General features: G+C 34.3%; 1 protein-coding gene across 1 annotated transcript in view; it reads left to right on the top strand.

The window, feature by feature from the left end:
- CNTLN (centlein) overlaps positions 1-18,208 on the top strand; it is a 194,554-nt gene that overhangs the window by 156,299 nt on the left and 20,047 nt on the right. Inside the window, 5 exon segments of the mRNA XM_069880520.1 lie at positions 5,501-5,665; positions 8,947-9,044; positions 10,636-10,762; positions 12,372-12,503; positions 13,033-13,218. Coding sequence (XP_069736621.1) covers positions 5,501-5,665; positions 8,947-9,044; positions 10,636-10,762; positions 12,372-12,503; positions 13,033-13,218 — 708 coding nt within the window.

The following is an 18,208-nucleotide window of genomic DNA, read 5'->3' as shown; positions in this document are numbered from 1 at the left end:
GCCCAGAATATATAATTTCCAATTAATTTATACATGAGTGTTTGTGTATTTCTTTAGAATGTATATATGTGTTCTAGTCTTGGTCTATCTGATATTATGATTCTTTATAAAAAGAAAAGACAAAACAAAACAAATTTTGAAATGGACCTATCTGCTCCGATTTTATTGATGGTTTTTTTATTGTTTCATAAGATGCCATAGTCAGATCAAATGTTCTAATTTTGGGCTTCTATAAGTTGTGAAAAAAATTTGAGTATGAATCAGCTATAAAACAGCTGAGTTAAAATTACAAGTAAAACATTTGTTTATGAAGTGGTATGCAGTAAATAGTCCTTTGTAAACAAAAATTGCTCTGATAAATACTAGTGCACAATAAAGAAGGCATTCAAGGACTATGTTGAGTCTTTGTTAGTAACTACAACTGTATTCCCAACAATAAGTGAAGTTATAATTTCTATGTGTGAAAAAGCCATTCTGTGGATAGCAGTGTAAACACTGCTTTTATAAAGCTGGTGAACTGCAATTGTGTTACTGTGGCATTATCAGTAGGACAACTATGTTTTTTCTTCAGTAAAATACTTGAGATGAGAAAATATACCTCTTATCTGCATTGTAGTATCCGTATTTCTCTGCTGGAACCTAATTTAAACACTTCAAAAGAGATTGACATTTTCAGTGCCTTAAACATCCCTAAAAGCTGCTTTGTTCATTGCAAGCCATATTTAGTATGACCTCATAATAATGTAGCACACCTCAAGTGTCATGCCTGTCTTTACTATGCTCGTTGGAGCTATGTTCATCTATACTAGACAACTGCACTTCAAGGAAAGATTTTTTTTTTTCTTGATAGGCAATTAGCAGTAATTAGGAAGATTCACTTCAGTAAGATGTCAACATAAGACTGTTTAAAAAAGTTGAATGTCAGTGGCTTTAAAAGAGGATTTTTTTCCCTGACACATAGGTATGGCATATGAAACATGAAACGTTAATTTAACTTTTCTGCTTATTATTCATGCACAATATTATTTTGTCATTCAGATACTACACTGACAGAGTGCAAAGGGTGTTAAAATAGTGCTGCTAGAATAAGAAGAGGATTAATCTACCATTGGCCAATTAGCCAAAGGGTACTTAATGGTCTCTAAAGGCTACTGAAGTCTAACAACTAGCTAAAGCACAGGCAAAAAGTCCTCTATATTACCTTCATTTACTTGACGTTTTGTGAAACAGAGTCAGCTGCTGATAACTGCATTTGGCTGAAGAAAAAAAAAATGAATGATACAGTGGATTTAGCTAAAATTTTAGAAGAATAAATGACAAATAACTTCTACATTTTAAAACTTTTTCTTGACTTGGGGGTGTCTTTGTCTCAACCTAGGGGTAGGATATTAAGTTGCCTAAGACTTCTATTTCATATTTTGTCTTCATGTCTGAAATACTACGCAGTCACTTAAAGCACTTGCATGAAAAAAACTTTCACTGAGGATTTGGAGTTATTTGCCTTTTGTCTATATGGTCGCATTAAGTATGCAGCACAGTTCACATTTTAGTCTGGTGTATATCTTTTCATGTTTTCACATACCTACATACCATCTTTATAAATTTTTATCTTTTTTTCCTTCACTCATCAGGCAGAGGTAATTTTTGCTTCAAGAGAACAAAATCAGGGTCAGGCTTAGTGGGATTGGCTCAATAGATTTTACCTTGGATATTGTAAATATGCTTAGCATTATCTTATAACAATTGATGGAGTGTGTTAAATCATACATACCTAACTCCATATCTGCAAATATATTTTGAAAAGTTCTTTCATGGTTTATGTGTGCAATAAGTACTGCTTATCTTGTATATTTTTTAATGACCAATGTAAAGATGTGAGAAAATAGTGTTTTATTTAAAATCTTTAGATGAGCATAGTTAGATTTTAAAATACAACTTGGTACAGGAGCTGTGCTTATGTCAAGTGTATTTTACCTATTGTATCAAAATTTCTTAGGCAAAGGAAAAAGGAGTGTGTTGACTTCAGGTTTCTTACAGTCATCTCTACACATTGTACTACTTTTGTCTGCCAGGATTTTAGGATGGGAAACTTCATAGCAAATACATTTTTTACACAGCTGAGGATATTCAAATTAGTTGTACTTGGCTTACAAAATGAGTAGTAAAATAAGGTAATGTCATTACTTAAAAAGTGTTTCAAGAATGCCTAATTTACATCCTATTTTATAACTTTGCCCAGAAATACATTCTATATAATATATCCCACAAATATAAATGTATGGGATGATGTACAGCAGTATCAGTGCAATAGCAGCCATCACGGGCAGAAATATCATTTTCATATGTGACACTTACTGGAGGAGGGAGTCTGCTGTAAACTGAGCTAGCAGCTCCTCACAGGGTTGTTGTGATGCCAAGGAGTAATAGGCTGTTCCAGGAGTTCCTACATTAATCCATTGGGCCTTCCACATAGCTGTCTTTCTGGCTTTATGCTAAAAAGATTTGCTGAGTCACTGGATGTTTTACAGTGACTACAAAGGAACTGAGATTTCATCACTTATCCCTTTTTGTGCAGCAAAACAGTGTGTCATGAGTATACCAGGAGCAAGGAGACCAAGATAGATGACTGTTAAAATATTGAATCTATAAACATCTGTTAAGCCAAAACACTCTGGAGGAGGTGCAGCAGACAAAGGCTGCTACATCGTGGAGGAACAGCGGTAGCCTGCCTTTACCAGCATCTGGTCTAGCTGGTGTTTAAGATTCTGCCTTTCATCCTGGTGACCTCTTCCCCTAGAGTAAATCCTTTTTACTCTGTCAGTCAGGATCTGTGTGTCTGTGTGCACAGTAGCACACAGACAACACTCCACCCCACCCCCACCGCCACTTCCTACTGTCTAAAGAAGAAAAAAGAACAAAAGACTTGACCTAAAATTAGTGAGTAGAGAGGGACAGCAGAGCAATGAACTTGCTTCTTAAGTAAATGCAAGGAATATATAATTAAGCATAAATATCTTGCAGAGGCACGGCGGGCTGTTTTTCACATCCTACACGTATTTATATAGAGTTTTCATGTATCTTTTCACTGTATTGTAAATCAAATCAGTAACAACATTTACATTGTCTCTAGAGCTGTTAAGAGACAACTTTCTTGAGATCTCTGCAATTGTGTGTCTGTCTTTATCTGCTTTTGTTACCTGGGAGTTGTTTGGCTTGTGCACCATATATGCCTTTTACTTCACTCTTGTAGTTCTCATGCTGTTCTGAATTGATGTAAATTCATGTTTTAAATATTTTTTTTTATTTCCTCACCAGTGTAGCACTCTTCTCTTTGGCAGCTGTCCTGTGAAAGCCCTTTCTTTTTCAATATATTTGCTGTCATTTTGCAGAATGTGGCCACTGCAATCATGGCATTTCAGACCAGATGCATATTGGTGGCAGCAGTAGCCTAAGAAGCTTCTGAGAGTCAAGCTATCTTGGGCAGATATGGGGATATGTCTAGTTTTAATTAGAGATCTTGAACTAGCCAAGATTTTTTTTTTTTTTGCTTTTCTTTTTATGAATAATTTATTATAAAGACACTGAATCACGAAATTCTGCATGTAGAAATATTTGCTATACTGGACAAATTAACCTACTTATATCTTTCTATGTTATATCTTTCTGTACTACTACTGTTTTTGCTTATTGAAGTAGTCTTCATTTTGTCTTTTAGTCAGGCTTGTGAGAATATTATATCAGATTAAGGAATACCCAGTTAGATAAAAACATTAACAGTATTTCTCTTGTTCAAAAATGACAGCAGATACAGAAAAGAATGGAAAGAGTAACCCCTTTGCTAAGAACAGTACTTAGATAAATGTGTAAACTACCCATTTGGCTCTAATAAATGCACTTCAGTGTGAAGTACTGTTAGTTTTAACTTTACATACACGATGCATTTTCATGTATCTGTGATACTTTTTTAAGGTAATACAAAATCTACTAGCATTCTCATGTTATTCATAATGGGAATAAAAATAAACATGACCATAAGTAGTTTTTCTTTTATTTGCATATATATGTGATCTTTAGGTGATTGGTATGGAAGTGTGTGTGTATATGTGCACATGTAAATAAAAAGTTTTTTCTAATAGCATCAAAAAGTATAAAATATGGTTTGGGGTTAAATAATAAAATATCTGGAAGTAGACTACTGTCTTTAATGTTCTCACCCAAGTTTCTTTGTTTACCAGTGTATAATTAGGCATATATTTAATCATTTTGAAGTCTAGTATGTTCTCCACTATCTTATCAGGATTCTTCACAAAGGAAAGGGGGTTTTGCCCTTTGAGGGATTTCAATACTATTTTGTATAATTGTTCTGTATGTTCCATATGTTACCATATTACAGTCTTCCTTGGAATAATATGATAGTACTGTAGTTATACTCTTTAAGGAGCAGGGAGTTGTTATGCCATTGGTGGCTTTTGGCCACCATGAAGATTATTTCAGTTCCCTTTTTCTCTGAAAAACATTCAATATTATTTAAATTCCATCAGATATTTTATTTAAAAGATTACCTCTATAAGGAGTACAGTGAAATGTATTGTCACAAAGGTTGAATAAGTCTTGTCAGTTGTCAATCAAGTGCAACAAGACCGAGACTTTGTTTGCATGTTATTTATTTGAGCTAAATCCCTAACAAGCCTCGTCTGCTAATTGGACTTAGCATTTATGTTGCTAAATGAGAAGCGTTTTGGCTGCAGTATAGGGTGGTAAGACCTACCCAGTGGAATAAACAACTAACATCTGTTATCCTGTCCTGCTCCAGCTTGGCTTTTACCACTTAAGTACCTCAGCCCTAGAGTCAAGGTTATGCAATATGTGGTTCTCTGGCTATGGTGCTTATATGTGAAAGGGAAGAAATAACACAACATGAGTAAAGACCAGCCAGCCAGAAGATATTCAGTGCAGCTGGTCCACTTTGCTTTAACCTCTACAAGCCCTACAAATATCAAAACAAAAGCCAAGGGAAGAGTGAATGTTTTATAGCAGTTGTCAACACGGCAATTCATGTGAGCTTACAGTGGTCATCATTAAAATAAATTTGACATTTAAGCACATTTTATACACATTGGTGTCTAAGACACCTTGTATTTCTTCATACTCTGTGTAAAAATAATTATTGAGTCCCGGAGAGGGTCTAGATAAACAGGGTGCAACAGTAACTACTGTTACAGTTTCTGCCTGTCATAGTAAAACCAGCAATGTTTACAGTCAAAATTGAATTAGCTTGCTTTAAAAAAAAACTACTTCTTTCTAAAGTTAGTTGACTCTGTGTCCTGCCAGATTTGAACTTTGCATGGGCTAGACTTCAACCAACAACTGTGCAATATATTTACAGACAATATATACTGTTCCATTGCTCTTGAATTTTGAATCAGAGAAGCATCTCATGTGATCAAACACGAGTATTTTTAGGATGCAATTGAGATTGTTTCTTCTGTTTGTAAAACAGGTGCTGACCTCCAACCTGGCCAAGTGGCAACAGGAGAAGGAAGATTTAGAAGGAAAACTGAAGTTGAGAGAACATCTGTCTCAGACAGCTGGCAAGAGTGGAGACATACTAGCTTCTTCAAAGAACATTGATTTAGAAGTGAAACAGCTGCAGTGCAAACTCAAGGTGACAGAACAGATTATCTAGTGCTGAAGATAATTCTTATTAGCAATATTTCAGAACTAGGTCAGGCAGATATATGTAAACTTACATACACGTATAATTTATGTATCTTAGCCAAAGATTAGCAACTTAAATGTTAGATAATCTTTGAAGTTAAGTAGAAATATAGTCATAAGCAGGAGAATAGAAGTTAAAATTATACCATCTTTTGCAGGTCAAATAGACGAGACAGGGAGGCTTTGCGGATTTTCACACAAATTTTAAATGTGTCTTGTTGGAAGGTACTACAGAATTACTTCAATGAAAATTGTTGATTTCTTGCTTCCTTTAAGAAGGAGAAAAGCAATAGCTATTTGTGTAAGGAGAACATAGAATTTGGGCTGATGGGGCAGATGACATAATGTAACAGTCTTGTGTAACCTACATGTCATTACTATTCTTGTCTTCATTATTTTTGTGTTTCTATTTTTGTAGGAAAATACTAACATGTTGATGATGTAATTTTTCTTTTATATGTAGATGATATAGATGCTGGCTATGATGATCTGAGAGTTTTCTCAGCAGGTGTCCTGGCTAAAACATATTCATTCTTTTTCTCTTCTCACTTGAGGAAATATATGTGCAACAGAATGTCTTAAAGTCACGTTTTTCCATCATTTTGTGTTTAACATTTGAGGAAAGAGAAAAGGTCAAAATGGTAGAGCTTCTTACAGACAGAAGAAATGGCACACTAGCAAGCTAGCTGCCAAAGGATCAACTGGAAGAAAAGGCCATATTACATGAGCAATGTAGCTGGCTGTATCTCAAAGTACCAAATTAGCCGTGCTGATGCACGAGGTATGGGTAGTGCTCAGACCTCTTAGCTGTTGATGGTAATCTCGGTACTACAGATGTTAGCTATAGCACACTATATGTGTAACATCTGAATTCAGGGATCAGTCAAGGTAGGTCACCTTGATAAAAGAGGTGAGGGCAGCAGGGAGTAACCATGAAAAGGCACATAATTTGATTTAATTTAATTTAAAAAGATCTTGAAACCATACATGCTTGCTTATTAAGTGTTGATTTTAGATTTGAGTTTGACTAAGCTGTTTCTGCTGGTGGTGAGTGATAATTTCAGTTAGTTAGGGTTGTTCCTTTTGGATGAGCCTCCTCGTTGTTCAGAAACACAGTAGTCAACTGCTCTGTGAAATTAAGAAAAGTAAAAAATGAGGTGGTTTTCTTTTGTAAAATACTGTAAGAGTAATAGTCATGCTAGAAGCCTACTTTATTTATCTGACATATGTGAACTGCAAAATATATTGCTGAAAAATCAAAGGGTTTTTTTTTGTTAACACAGCTGAGGAAACATTTAGCAAGCATGTATGAATATGATGTCAAAAAACTAACATGATGTTTTATTAATTCTTAAAGCTGTATTACATTTGTAATGTAAAAAATAAACCATGTATGCAAAATCACATTTAGAGTAAACATAGTCTGCGATCCCAAATCCAGAGTAGTAGAATAAATTCATTGGTTGCTAAATTGGATGAGAGTTTCAACTACAGAGGCCTGAAAAGCTATTTAAATCAAGTTACTGAAATTCTTATCCTTATTTTGACCGTATAATTTTTCAATAATTCAAGTCCTGGAAGTCATTTTTAGCAGAAGAAATTGGAAAAAGTTGTCAGCTATTGTTCCTGGCTATCTACCATGCTTAAAAACAAGATACAAAGTCACTCTCCTAAATTTCTGAGTTTGAAGGAAGCAAAAGCTTTCCTTATAGCTCTAAATTTCAAAGTACCTGGTTTTGTTAGTTAGTGTTTTATTCTCAGACTTATTTTGCAGTGTTAGTTTGTGTTGTACATAGTGACCCCTTGTATCTTTGCCAATAGGAAGAAATGGATTAGGTGTTGGTACTGAGTTTGGAAGCGAACTTTTGTAAACACATGTCTTTGCCTCTGACCATGTACAAAGGCCCACCTAAGTATTCAATTTCATATGTGGTTTTGTAAACGATTTAACTGGGTGGTGTGCTTCATGCTGATGAAGCTCAAGCTCAACAAAATGGTCTCAGGAATACTCTGCTAACATATGTAGTTTTAACAATTTTTTGGTTATACTTCACATTATAATGCTAGTAAATAGATTAGTAAATAGTCAAGTTATTAAGAACAATGTTTTACAACTAACTATGCACAAAAGAATATATACTCCCCTTGAGGTGCACAGAGTTATGTACAATACTCCTATTAATGTTAATAGGTGCTACAAGTCTGCACTGAGCAAAGAAATTCTCTGAAGTATCTTTGATTACAGCACGTCTGATCTGTTTGCTCATTTTTTTATACACAATGAGTAAAAAGCTTTATTACAGTGGCTGAACCTGAATATATATGTATATGCACATATATATGCTATGCTTACACTTCACACACATGTATGTTTTGGCAACACCTTTTGTATTTCTGAAATCTCTCTATGTGATACGTTTGATCTGCTAGTTTCAGCCATGGCATTCAATGCATATGCATATATTGCTAGGGTGGTTAAATTTCATATTTTTATTGCTGTAGAGGGATTTGATTGCTATGTATTTATATCAGGCAGATTATCTGTTTGCTCGGAGGAACTGAGACTTTTTCAAACTTTTTACTGTATACAGTGAGGAAAGGCTGAGAACTGTATAATTCTTCACTAGAATTACACGTGTCTGAAAGTTAGGATCATACTTTTTTGTTAGTGAAATGTAGGATTTGAATTGGTATGGCCAAATGGTAATTTCTTTGTCTTGTGCTTTGAGTTTCAAGGGACACAAAACCAACTGGTTTTATAGATTGTCTTGTATTTCTTAATGCACAAGATGAAAAGAATTATTGGAAATTGTTGCTCTATAGATATAGGCCCCATGTGCTTTAGAACTGTACTATTTAAGGATGTAATTCAAATGAAGATGCAATTTTATTTCTCTTATCTTCTGTTAAGTTTTCAGCTGACCATTCTATGCAAGAGAAAATGTGGTCCTGATAGGTACACAGGGCTTGCAGGTGTCCTAGGGAGCATCTATTAATCATACATTATTTGAGCAATGGAAAAATACTGATATGGGTTATATTTTCCAAAGAATGTACTTTTGTTTATATGTAGAAAGAAAGAATTGCCTCTATTGTACCAATTCATGTTTGAAGAACATTAATAACATCTGTGGAAGTTTATGCAGCACATTATTTCACAGAAAATTACTGTTAACTTTGATAATATTCAAGCCTGATTTATTGATATTTTATTATTTTTCTATGTAGAATGTGAAAAATGAAATCACCAAGCAGTCGACTACCATTAAATCACTAAAAAACGAAGTCCAGGAAAAAGAAGAGCAGGTTCGAGTGCTACAAGCAAAGCATGTCCACTGTTCTATCCATTGTGTTTGGTGCCACCCAGTGGCAGCTATATAATTGTTAGAACATTAACCATTCTTAGATTTTCAAGAAAACGTTTTATTCTTCATTTTACTGAAATCTTGCAGACTGTTACAGAGGGTTTCTTTTAGATATTAGAGCAGGATATGCTAAATTCTGTTTTGTTTAAACTGATGAGTGATTAGCTGGTACAGTATCTATATTGCAGTAAGAATATCCAGACCCTAGAGTAGACTATTTTATCTTTGATTTAAGTGTAAATTAATTCCTCAGCACTGTTAAACACAGTCTTTCAAATACAGTAATTCTTTGCCTAGGGGCTAAGAGACATGTCAAGGTTCAGATGCTTAAACAAGATTAAATACCCAGTCCTATATTCATAAAAAGTTCAAAAGGACAGTTTTATTTGTTTCTGTTTGAATTGATTAAGGTTTACTACTCATTTGAAATTCACATGTATTGTTGTGAAGTATGCAGCTGGGATTTTTATTGTGCCTACTTTAACTGATATACTACTGTTCTTCGATTATATTATGATATAAACATAACCTATTAGTACATCTGTGAAGTTTTTGCATATCCCAGAATTTAACTCCTCTAGCCATTCTAATTTTTTTATTTGTAGAAAGAATGCGATTTCCCTATGTGAAATCAGTTCAGTTAAAAAATAGAAAACTCTTAAAACTGTTAAATTTTGTACATTATATATTACCAAAACAATGTTAACAGTGTAAATGTGAAATTTTAAGATGCACAATTTTCTGGGTCTTTAATATGGTGTTGGCATGGTATCAGCATCTTTTTATTCCTGAACTTATTACCATCATTCATTTTGCTTTCATTAAAAAAAAAAATTAAAATCCAGAAGTCTGAATGTATTCAGGTTTTGCTTACATTTTATTTAAAATATTAATTAGTATCATAAGGGTGGAGGCATTGTACAAGGCATAATTTTCTTATTGAACAGAGATTGTAGTACATGAGAGTTTCTTGTTTTGAGAGTTTTCTGAAAAATGCAGGTGTTATTTCTAGCTTTTGTAGTTTTTAAGAATTATTAGCATACTAACATATTATAGGGATAGAGATTTATTACGTATTTCTGTGTATTACTGAGTTGGATGAAAGGAGAATTCTCATTTCATTTATTTTTTAAAATAATTTTGTACAAAATACTGTGTGAATAATACCTGCTTCAGACCTCAAATAAATTTAATTAATTAAATTTTGTGTTTTCAACAGTGGGTTTGCCTTTTTTTTTTTGATAATAGCTTAGGAAGAATTATTATTTCAGATCAGACAAGTTAGAGTATTAACCATAGCAAAGAGCAATGACAAAGCAATTGCATATTTAGAAACAGGTCTCTTTAATAAGTGACTGGAAGTCATTGAGAAGAGGGTAAATCATTGAGAAGAGGGTAAATTGTAAGAATTGCATCAGCTTTAAAAAAAAATTCTAAAACTACAGGAATGATGGTTTGTCTACTGCACTTATACTTCTCAGTTGTGTAAAATACTTGCATGTTAACAGTATTTTCTAACAGTGACATGTGGTGTTAACTTCCTCCTTTCTAGGATTTCTCAGCTGGAGAGGGACCTTAGTATGAAAAGACACTTGATAGAAGACTTAAGATCTCGTCTAAAAGTAAATCAAGAAAATGAGAAAACCTCTAATGAAACATTAGAAAGTCTTGAGAGAAAGGTACTTCTTTCTTGCTATTGATAGGTTTAGGAAAAGCAAAAGCTCATGGATTTACATAAGTTATTTCAACAGACTATACACACGAAATCAATATATTGCTTTAAGCAAACAACATACAGTTAATTTAAGGATGTAATTCCCTCTGCTGTAATTTTCATGAAATCAGTATGTGGTGATAGCTTGGATGGACTCGGCTTAATTTAATGTATGTTCATAAGAAGTGTAATTAAATATTAAGGTATTCAGAACAGTGAATTGCCAGAATAAACTGTAAGTAGTGAGATTTACTTTTATCCACTCTAAGTTCATAAAATACAGTAGACCTGAAAGGGTGATTTCACAGGACATATGCTAATGAAATCCGTGCACCTTTCCTGGCTGTAACAGTCAAATGCTTTAATATGTTAATATGTTGTCTACTGCAGTGTTGTGAATGATACACAGTTCTTAGCTTAATGTAATTTTCTCTGTGTAACTAGAGCTTAATTTCTGTAGCAAATTATTTTCTCCTGCAAAATTCTAGAATGATTTCACTGAAGCTAGGACAGCTTGTCTATGTTTTGTCACATTTCTATATTATTCAACTGATTAATTGCACTTTGGTCTTTAATTCCAGAAAATGATTTTGATACTTCGTTGTCTGTGAGGTTATGCAGCATATGACTCCAAAATAGAATTTTGCTTTCCTAGAATGCGGATGCTTGCTGAATACCATAGGCACTGTCTCTGCTTGCAGTCATACAGCACGTTCAGCTCTAGGGAGAGCTACCCTTTTACCCTCCATGCCAAAGGTGTTATTCAGATATCTGCAGCTAAAGAGGGAGAGCATAAGTAAGCAAGGGAGCTGGAGTATAAAATGAGAGAAATACCTGGGTTTTCATTTAGATGAAAGATTTAGACTTGAACGATGTACTTCAATCCTGTTCTTTCATTTTAAGCACGGCATTTCTCAGATTCCAGAGAATCAAATTCCATGCATTAATTTGATTATTCCATGTGGAAAATCAGCTTGATACATTTTACATTATCTTCAGCAGATGATCAAAGAAATTTCATGTTACTAAACTTTGTCAGGAAAACTTTGTGTTTAATACGGTTAGGAGAGCTGAATGATTTTCTAGGAGCATTGGTCCATCTCATTTTACCCAAAATCAGTGTTTGCATTGTATGGCAAAATTATAATAATTATTCAATACACTTTACAGACTATTAACTTGTAGGCAGTTATCATTTTCTCAGCTGAGTTTTAATTTATGTTTTTACTTCTGATTGAAGAAATGAGTGGAAATTGTGTTTTGCTCCCTTTTACACACACTGTCTGTAACAGTATGTGCTACTGCTCTGCAAGTGAAGAGGTTTTCTTTACACTTCACATAAGTCAAGACTTTATGTAACAAGATTGCTTGCAAAGTGATCTCTACTGAATCAGTGGTAGAAATTTTTTAAAGACAGAATTCAGAAACAGATGCTTTGATAGAATTATATAATACAGGTATGTTTATGCAATATAGGTCAGCTTATTTTTTATTTTATTTTTATTTTTAGTTTTTTTATATATATGATCAATAAATAATCAGTTGCTCTTGGCCTTTCATTATTTCATATAAAGGTACTGGCTGAAGACTGTTCAAACAAAAAATCTTCCATTGAATCACTGAAACAAAGACTTAATGTAGCTACAAAAGAGAAGTCTCAGTATGAACTGTTGTATGACCAGACTAAAGACAAGATGGAGAAAAAGGTATGTTGGAGTTGTGATGGCTTCACTGTGGAATCTTTTCATACCTCACTTTAAAATGAAAAGTTACAAGGTCATCAACTTAGACTTTTAAACAGAAAAGGGAAAAAATATTAATCAAAATGTTTCTCTGATTTAGTTCAGGCACATGGCTGAAATTTAGATGCTGAAACTTGGATGTACTGATTGAAAATTAAATTACGTTTTATGATTTGCAAGTGTAATGATCTCTGATGTTAACCGTTGTGTGAGAGGTTAGTTTGTTTGTGGTCTACCGTACCTCTCAAACATGGTAAGGTTTTTCACCATGAAAACAGTTAAACATTGGAATAATCTTCCTGGTAAAGTGGTAGATTCCTCTATACTGGACGCTTTTAAGGCTCAGCTTTATGGGGGTCTTGGCCGTCTCATTTAAGCTATATATAATCTAAAAAGGTTGGATCAGATGATTCTTGAGGTGTTTTCTAACCTGGCATTCTATGATTCTATAATACCTGTTTGTCACCATTGTTTCTCTGCGGATGCATTTCAGGATCTCAAACTTACCAAACTAGAGAGCAAAATGATTGAGACTCAATGTGCCATGGCTGAACTTGAGACTACTGCATCTCAACAACTACATCGCTTGGCTAAACAGAATGAGCAAACTTTGGAAACTTTACAGAAGAAGCTACCGCTCACCAGTGACAAAGTAGAAGAGTTCATGACATTTGTGAAGGTTTGAGTATTGATTTTCTTTTAAGTGTCACCTTAATAAAGGTATTCTTGAGTGAAAGCAAAACATAAGAGATTAAATGAAGCTAATCTTTGGCAGGTTCCCTTTCCTGGAACAATCTTTGAAGTTCCTTCACTGGTCTGGTGTAAACTCTGAACTGGTCAATGGCTCGAGGTCTCTTTCCTAGACTTCCATAGACATATAATTTTTGGTGGCAATCTTTGTGTATATGGTTGCCAGTGTAGGTGTTCCTGAGAAAAAGGGCTTAGTTGAATAGCAGTTTACTCTGCAGAAAAAAAATTCCTAACACATTTAAGAAAATAATTTACATCTATTGATTAGTGTGGATGACCTAATTTTCCACATGCATTAGTTTTTATAGCAAAAATATTAAAATCAAGAAACCTCTATATTGCAGAATTTAAAGCAGTTTTATAGGTAGTGTGTAGAATATTCTTTTCTTGTTTTCATTAAATACTTCAGTCTGCTACAGCGCATGAGGCAGTAATAGTGTCTGTGGTGATACACAGATTGCTTTGTCATCCTACTTCAATGTAAAGTTCTGCAGAATGGAGTAACGAGGGTTTTGAAACTTAATATTTGAAATATAGGTATTATTTGGTTTTCTGAAATATCCATTACCTAACAAAGAACTATAATGCCTATTCAGTGTATATCTGTCTTGAATGTAGCAGATACCTACAGTATATGTACTTTCAGACAAGATTCTGTCTTACTAACCCATGAAACAGCTCCAGTTCTCTACTACTCTTGGATTTCTGCAGAGCTGAGATACTTTCAGATATGTTTGAGCAAGTCTGATAGCACAGTAAGTAAAAAGTGGTGGTGTTTTGATGCACTGGTGGAAAAAAAGGCATATGTTATCTCTTCATGAATAATTTTCTACTGTGGATGGAAATTTAGTAGCTTAAGTACTTGTGCATTTTACCTTCTTTCTGCCTTCATCAGATAACCACCCCACATTCGGTTCAGTAGCTAAATTCACATAAACTTTGTTATGAAAAAAGACTAACCAGTTTTGATTGCACTTCTAAAATGGTAGTTCAAAGAATGTCTAAGCTTAAGTACCAAGGGTGAAAATGAGGCTTGATTTTCAGGGGGAAAAAAAAGTGCCTGTTATTTAGAAAACAATAGTTATTTTATTTTTTAAGTGTGTGGTTAAAATAAAGGCTATCCTCTATTTGCCTTGTTTTACAATGCTTAGGAAAGTGGTATAAATCTGATCACTGTGTCCCATGATTCAGAAGTATCTTGCCTATTCTTGACCAAACTGTTGTTTTTCATGGGGAATATGTGCTTTCTTTTAACACAAAATGCTAACAAGAAGAAATTAGTGTTCTTTCTATAGCTGCATGCTTATTTTTGGTTGAATATGGGAAAAACTGAATTGATCTGATGTAATATCTACTTTTTTAGATTAAATACTCCTATGACATAGATGGCAGACAGATGCAATTCAATGTCCAGTCAAGCTCCTCTGAATTTTGGAATGTCTTAATTTAATAGACTGCAGTAGTAAATATAGACAACAGAGATAAACAAGTGTTCATGCTATCAATATAATTGCATAATGAAAAGTTTGTTAAAAATTAAAATTTGAGAAAATAAGACATTCTGTTCTCAAAAGTAGCTGTAATGCGCAAAATCACCTATTAGTATTATTATACTTCATTAGTTGTTGAATAAACTTCTCTGTTAGTTACCATGAATACCCACTAGCATTTATATGGTAGTACTGTATGTGAAAAGAGTGTGAATGAGTAATTTATCTATAAATAACAGCAATATTTAGCTACTGAAGCTAAATATGTAGTTTCTCCTCTGGAAAAAAAAAATATATGTTCATATTTCAAGTAACATTTTTGCTGACAACTGTTCCTCTGTAGAAAGATCTTTTGAAACTAAAGATGCTGTCTATAAGTAAAATATTGAAGACAGAGAGTTCCTCAATAGGCTGCTTTCTTTAGTTAGGTACTAAATATTTGTGGCGAAAAAAGTTTTCAGAAATCAGATTTTATTTGCGGTATACCACTGTAAAAGATACAATTGAAAATCCTTGCATTTCAGTGGAATTCTGCGGTATATTAAGAAAATTTTGATAAAATCCCTCTATGCATCTGATGCTATAACCTGCACAGGAAGATCGAGGTGGCACAAGAAGTAGTAGTATTCCTTCCTGCACCAGCTCTTCCTTTGAAGTCTGGTCTGTCTCATTCCGCCTCTCTCCTCCCAGGCAGCTGTCAGTTTTCCCCTGACCCATGTTCTCACTCAAGTTTCAGTAACTCAAATAAGTTTTTCTTCTAGAGAACAAGTTTAATCAAGTTTAAACTGTCTCTTGTTTAACCTGTTTAACATATTTGTATGATCCTCTTATCTTTGCTATTCTGATGAGTTCACAAGCCTTATTTTTTTTCTAAGTGTAAGAGTAATCTTGTCATTAATCAATTGAATGCAGTTACTTTTTCTATCCAATCTATGTCTCTTGTGACATTACATAGTTCTTTTTTTAACATACAATGATTAAATCATTTCAGCATTGCTAATTAATAGCTACAGCTAATAGTAGGATGAGCAACTTCAGAGAAGAGATTGTGGATCTTTCAGTTTATAACAGACACTGTTATTTGCTTTAGTGTTATTCATAACTCAGAACCACAGGATCTTGGATCCAGAGGATAGATTTAGATTTGATATTAGGAAGAATTTTTTTACAGTGAGGGTGGTGAGGCCCCAGGGATGTCATGGATGCCCCAGGGAAGTCATGGATGCCCTATCCATGGAGGTTTTCAAAGCCAGGTTGGATGAGGCTTTGAGCAACCTGACCTAGTGGAAAGTGTCCCTTCCCATAGCATGGGGGTGGAAGGTTGCTTTCAACCCAAAGCATTCTATGATTCTGTGAATACTAAGTTCCAAAACTTGGGGGAGAGATTTCTGGTAGGAGTCCGATATACACCACTGAATAAAATTGGAGGATGTGTTGTGTTACTGCACAAGCATGTATATTTATAATATACAGTAAAGTATTGAATTGCTATGGGGAGCCCAGTTTGGGACACTTATGCAACTAACTAAAATTGCTTGATTTTAAGATCTAATAATAGTTTCTAAAAATTTTGGAGGAAATAATTACAAACTAAAGTTACTGTGTCTAATACGTTGTAAGTCATTATCAGACTTATTCTTTTTGGAGTGTGGTATAGGGATCAGGTGTTGTATCCTAAATTACATTTAGTGGGAGCCAACTGGACACCTAAATAGAATGCTTCAGAGCAACTTATTTCTCCAAAGCTGTTATGAGAAAGATATAGACTAGTAGAAAATATGAATAGAACTTCTGCACTGTATTAGTTTCTGAAGAAACAAAACCCCCATGATTTCATATTTAGAGAGTGGCTTCTTATAAATATCTGTGTCAGTTTGATAGGAAAAAAAGCACTATACTTAGAAATTAAAAGGCAATATAAAGGAAACAGCAAGTCAATTATAGATAATAACTTGAAACTATGAGCAGCAATAGAGTATGGAGGATGGAGAAGAGGCTAAAGATATCAAATGAAATTTTTGAGTAGCGAGGCCAAGAATAGTAAAGGAGGGGCAGGATTTAAAAATGTAGTAGTAATAAGATAGCTGTTACAGGGTGGATACGACCCATTATTAGAGAAAACAACTCTGTGGCTGTGCAAAGATAGAAGTCTTGTATGAGTATTTCTGATTTGTATCTGGAAGGAAGTGTATGAAGCTGATGAAACATCCCTAGTCTATTAGTAGCCATCAGAGGATTTTAAACAATTTCTAGAAACAAGTAGTATTTTTAAATTGAGAACTCATATAGCTTACAACTTTACAGGGTTGGTTAGGGGATTTTACTTTTACTGATCCACATTTTAAGTAAGAATTGGAACTAATTGTTTATGTGCTATAATATAACACTGCCACAAATACAGGAGTAGTCTAAAAGAATGATAATACTGAGTCAATATTCAGAAAAGGCTGTCAAGATAGGTATTTTTAGGTCAGTTAGTCTGATGTAATTTCTGGCTACAGTAATGAAAACCTGATATAAAATTCTAATACTAAAGTATTAAAGCACAGGAGTATGCAGATAAATGTCCATTGGATAAAGTTAAGAAACTGCCATTAGGTTACTTGACTGAATGTCTATTGAAAATAGAGTACTACATACTGTTTTTGATGAAACTATCCAAAATCCTGCCTAATTCTGCAGGAATTCTGTTTTACTGTACTTTTTTTAGCTTGCCTAGGGTTTGACTGTGTATAGGTGTTATGTACCCTTGTAAGATCAAGACTCGGTGCTTGTTGTTTGCCCCATTCAACTTGTAAATGAGCAAAACTCATTTTTATAAATTAATCTTTGGTGACAACATCTGCCTGAGTGTGAAAATATCAGAACTTTCTGATCTTGAGCAAGGTATTTTGAAAGGCACTTGTATTCAACTGTGACTGTAATAAATAGGTGGTGGAGGCTGAATGCTTCAAAGTCAGATGAGCGCATTTCTCACTTCCATAATGCCTTTGTGATTTGGGACTTGTGTGCCCTCCACAGAGGATACCCGCTGAAGCACAGTTCACATCTGGTCTGTTCTGGCATTGTTCTTGATCAGTGCCCAGTATAACCATCTGATAGAATTAACTGCCAAAATCAAGACCCATGGCAGTTTATTTGGCAAGCTTAGTGGTTCTACTTGGGATTCACTAACACTCACTCTCTTAAGACATCTGCCTTATTTCTGCTACTTAGTGCATGGCTTAAGCTAGGTGCTTTTCCCCCTTACTTTGTTTTTTGACATACAGCTACATGCAGACACGTGTCAGAGGCCTTATTCCACTTGTGCTTGGCTGAGCGATGTTTTGCCAGTCATTTGCTGTTCAGTCAGCTTACCTTATATTCCAATATATGTCAGTGGCTCTTACCTTTCAGCCATTTACTTTGAATCCTGGCATCAGTTTTTCC

Source organism: Phaenicophaeus curvirostris, chromosome Z, assembly GCF_032191515.1.
Source record: "Phaenicophaeus curvirostris isolate KB17595 chromosome Z, BPBGC_Pcur_1.0, whole genome shotgun sequence".
Taxonomy (NCBI): Eukaryota; Metazoa; Chordata; class Aves; order Cuculiformes; family Cuculidae; genus Phaenicophaeus; species Phaenicophaeus curvirostris.
The sequence above is the reverse complement of the archived record's forward strand: the minus strand, read 5'-3'. Positions and strand labels throughout refer to the sequence as shown.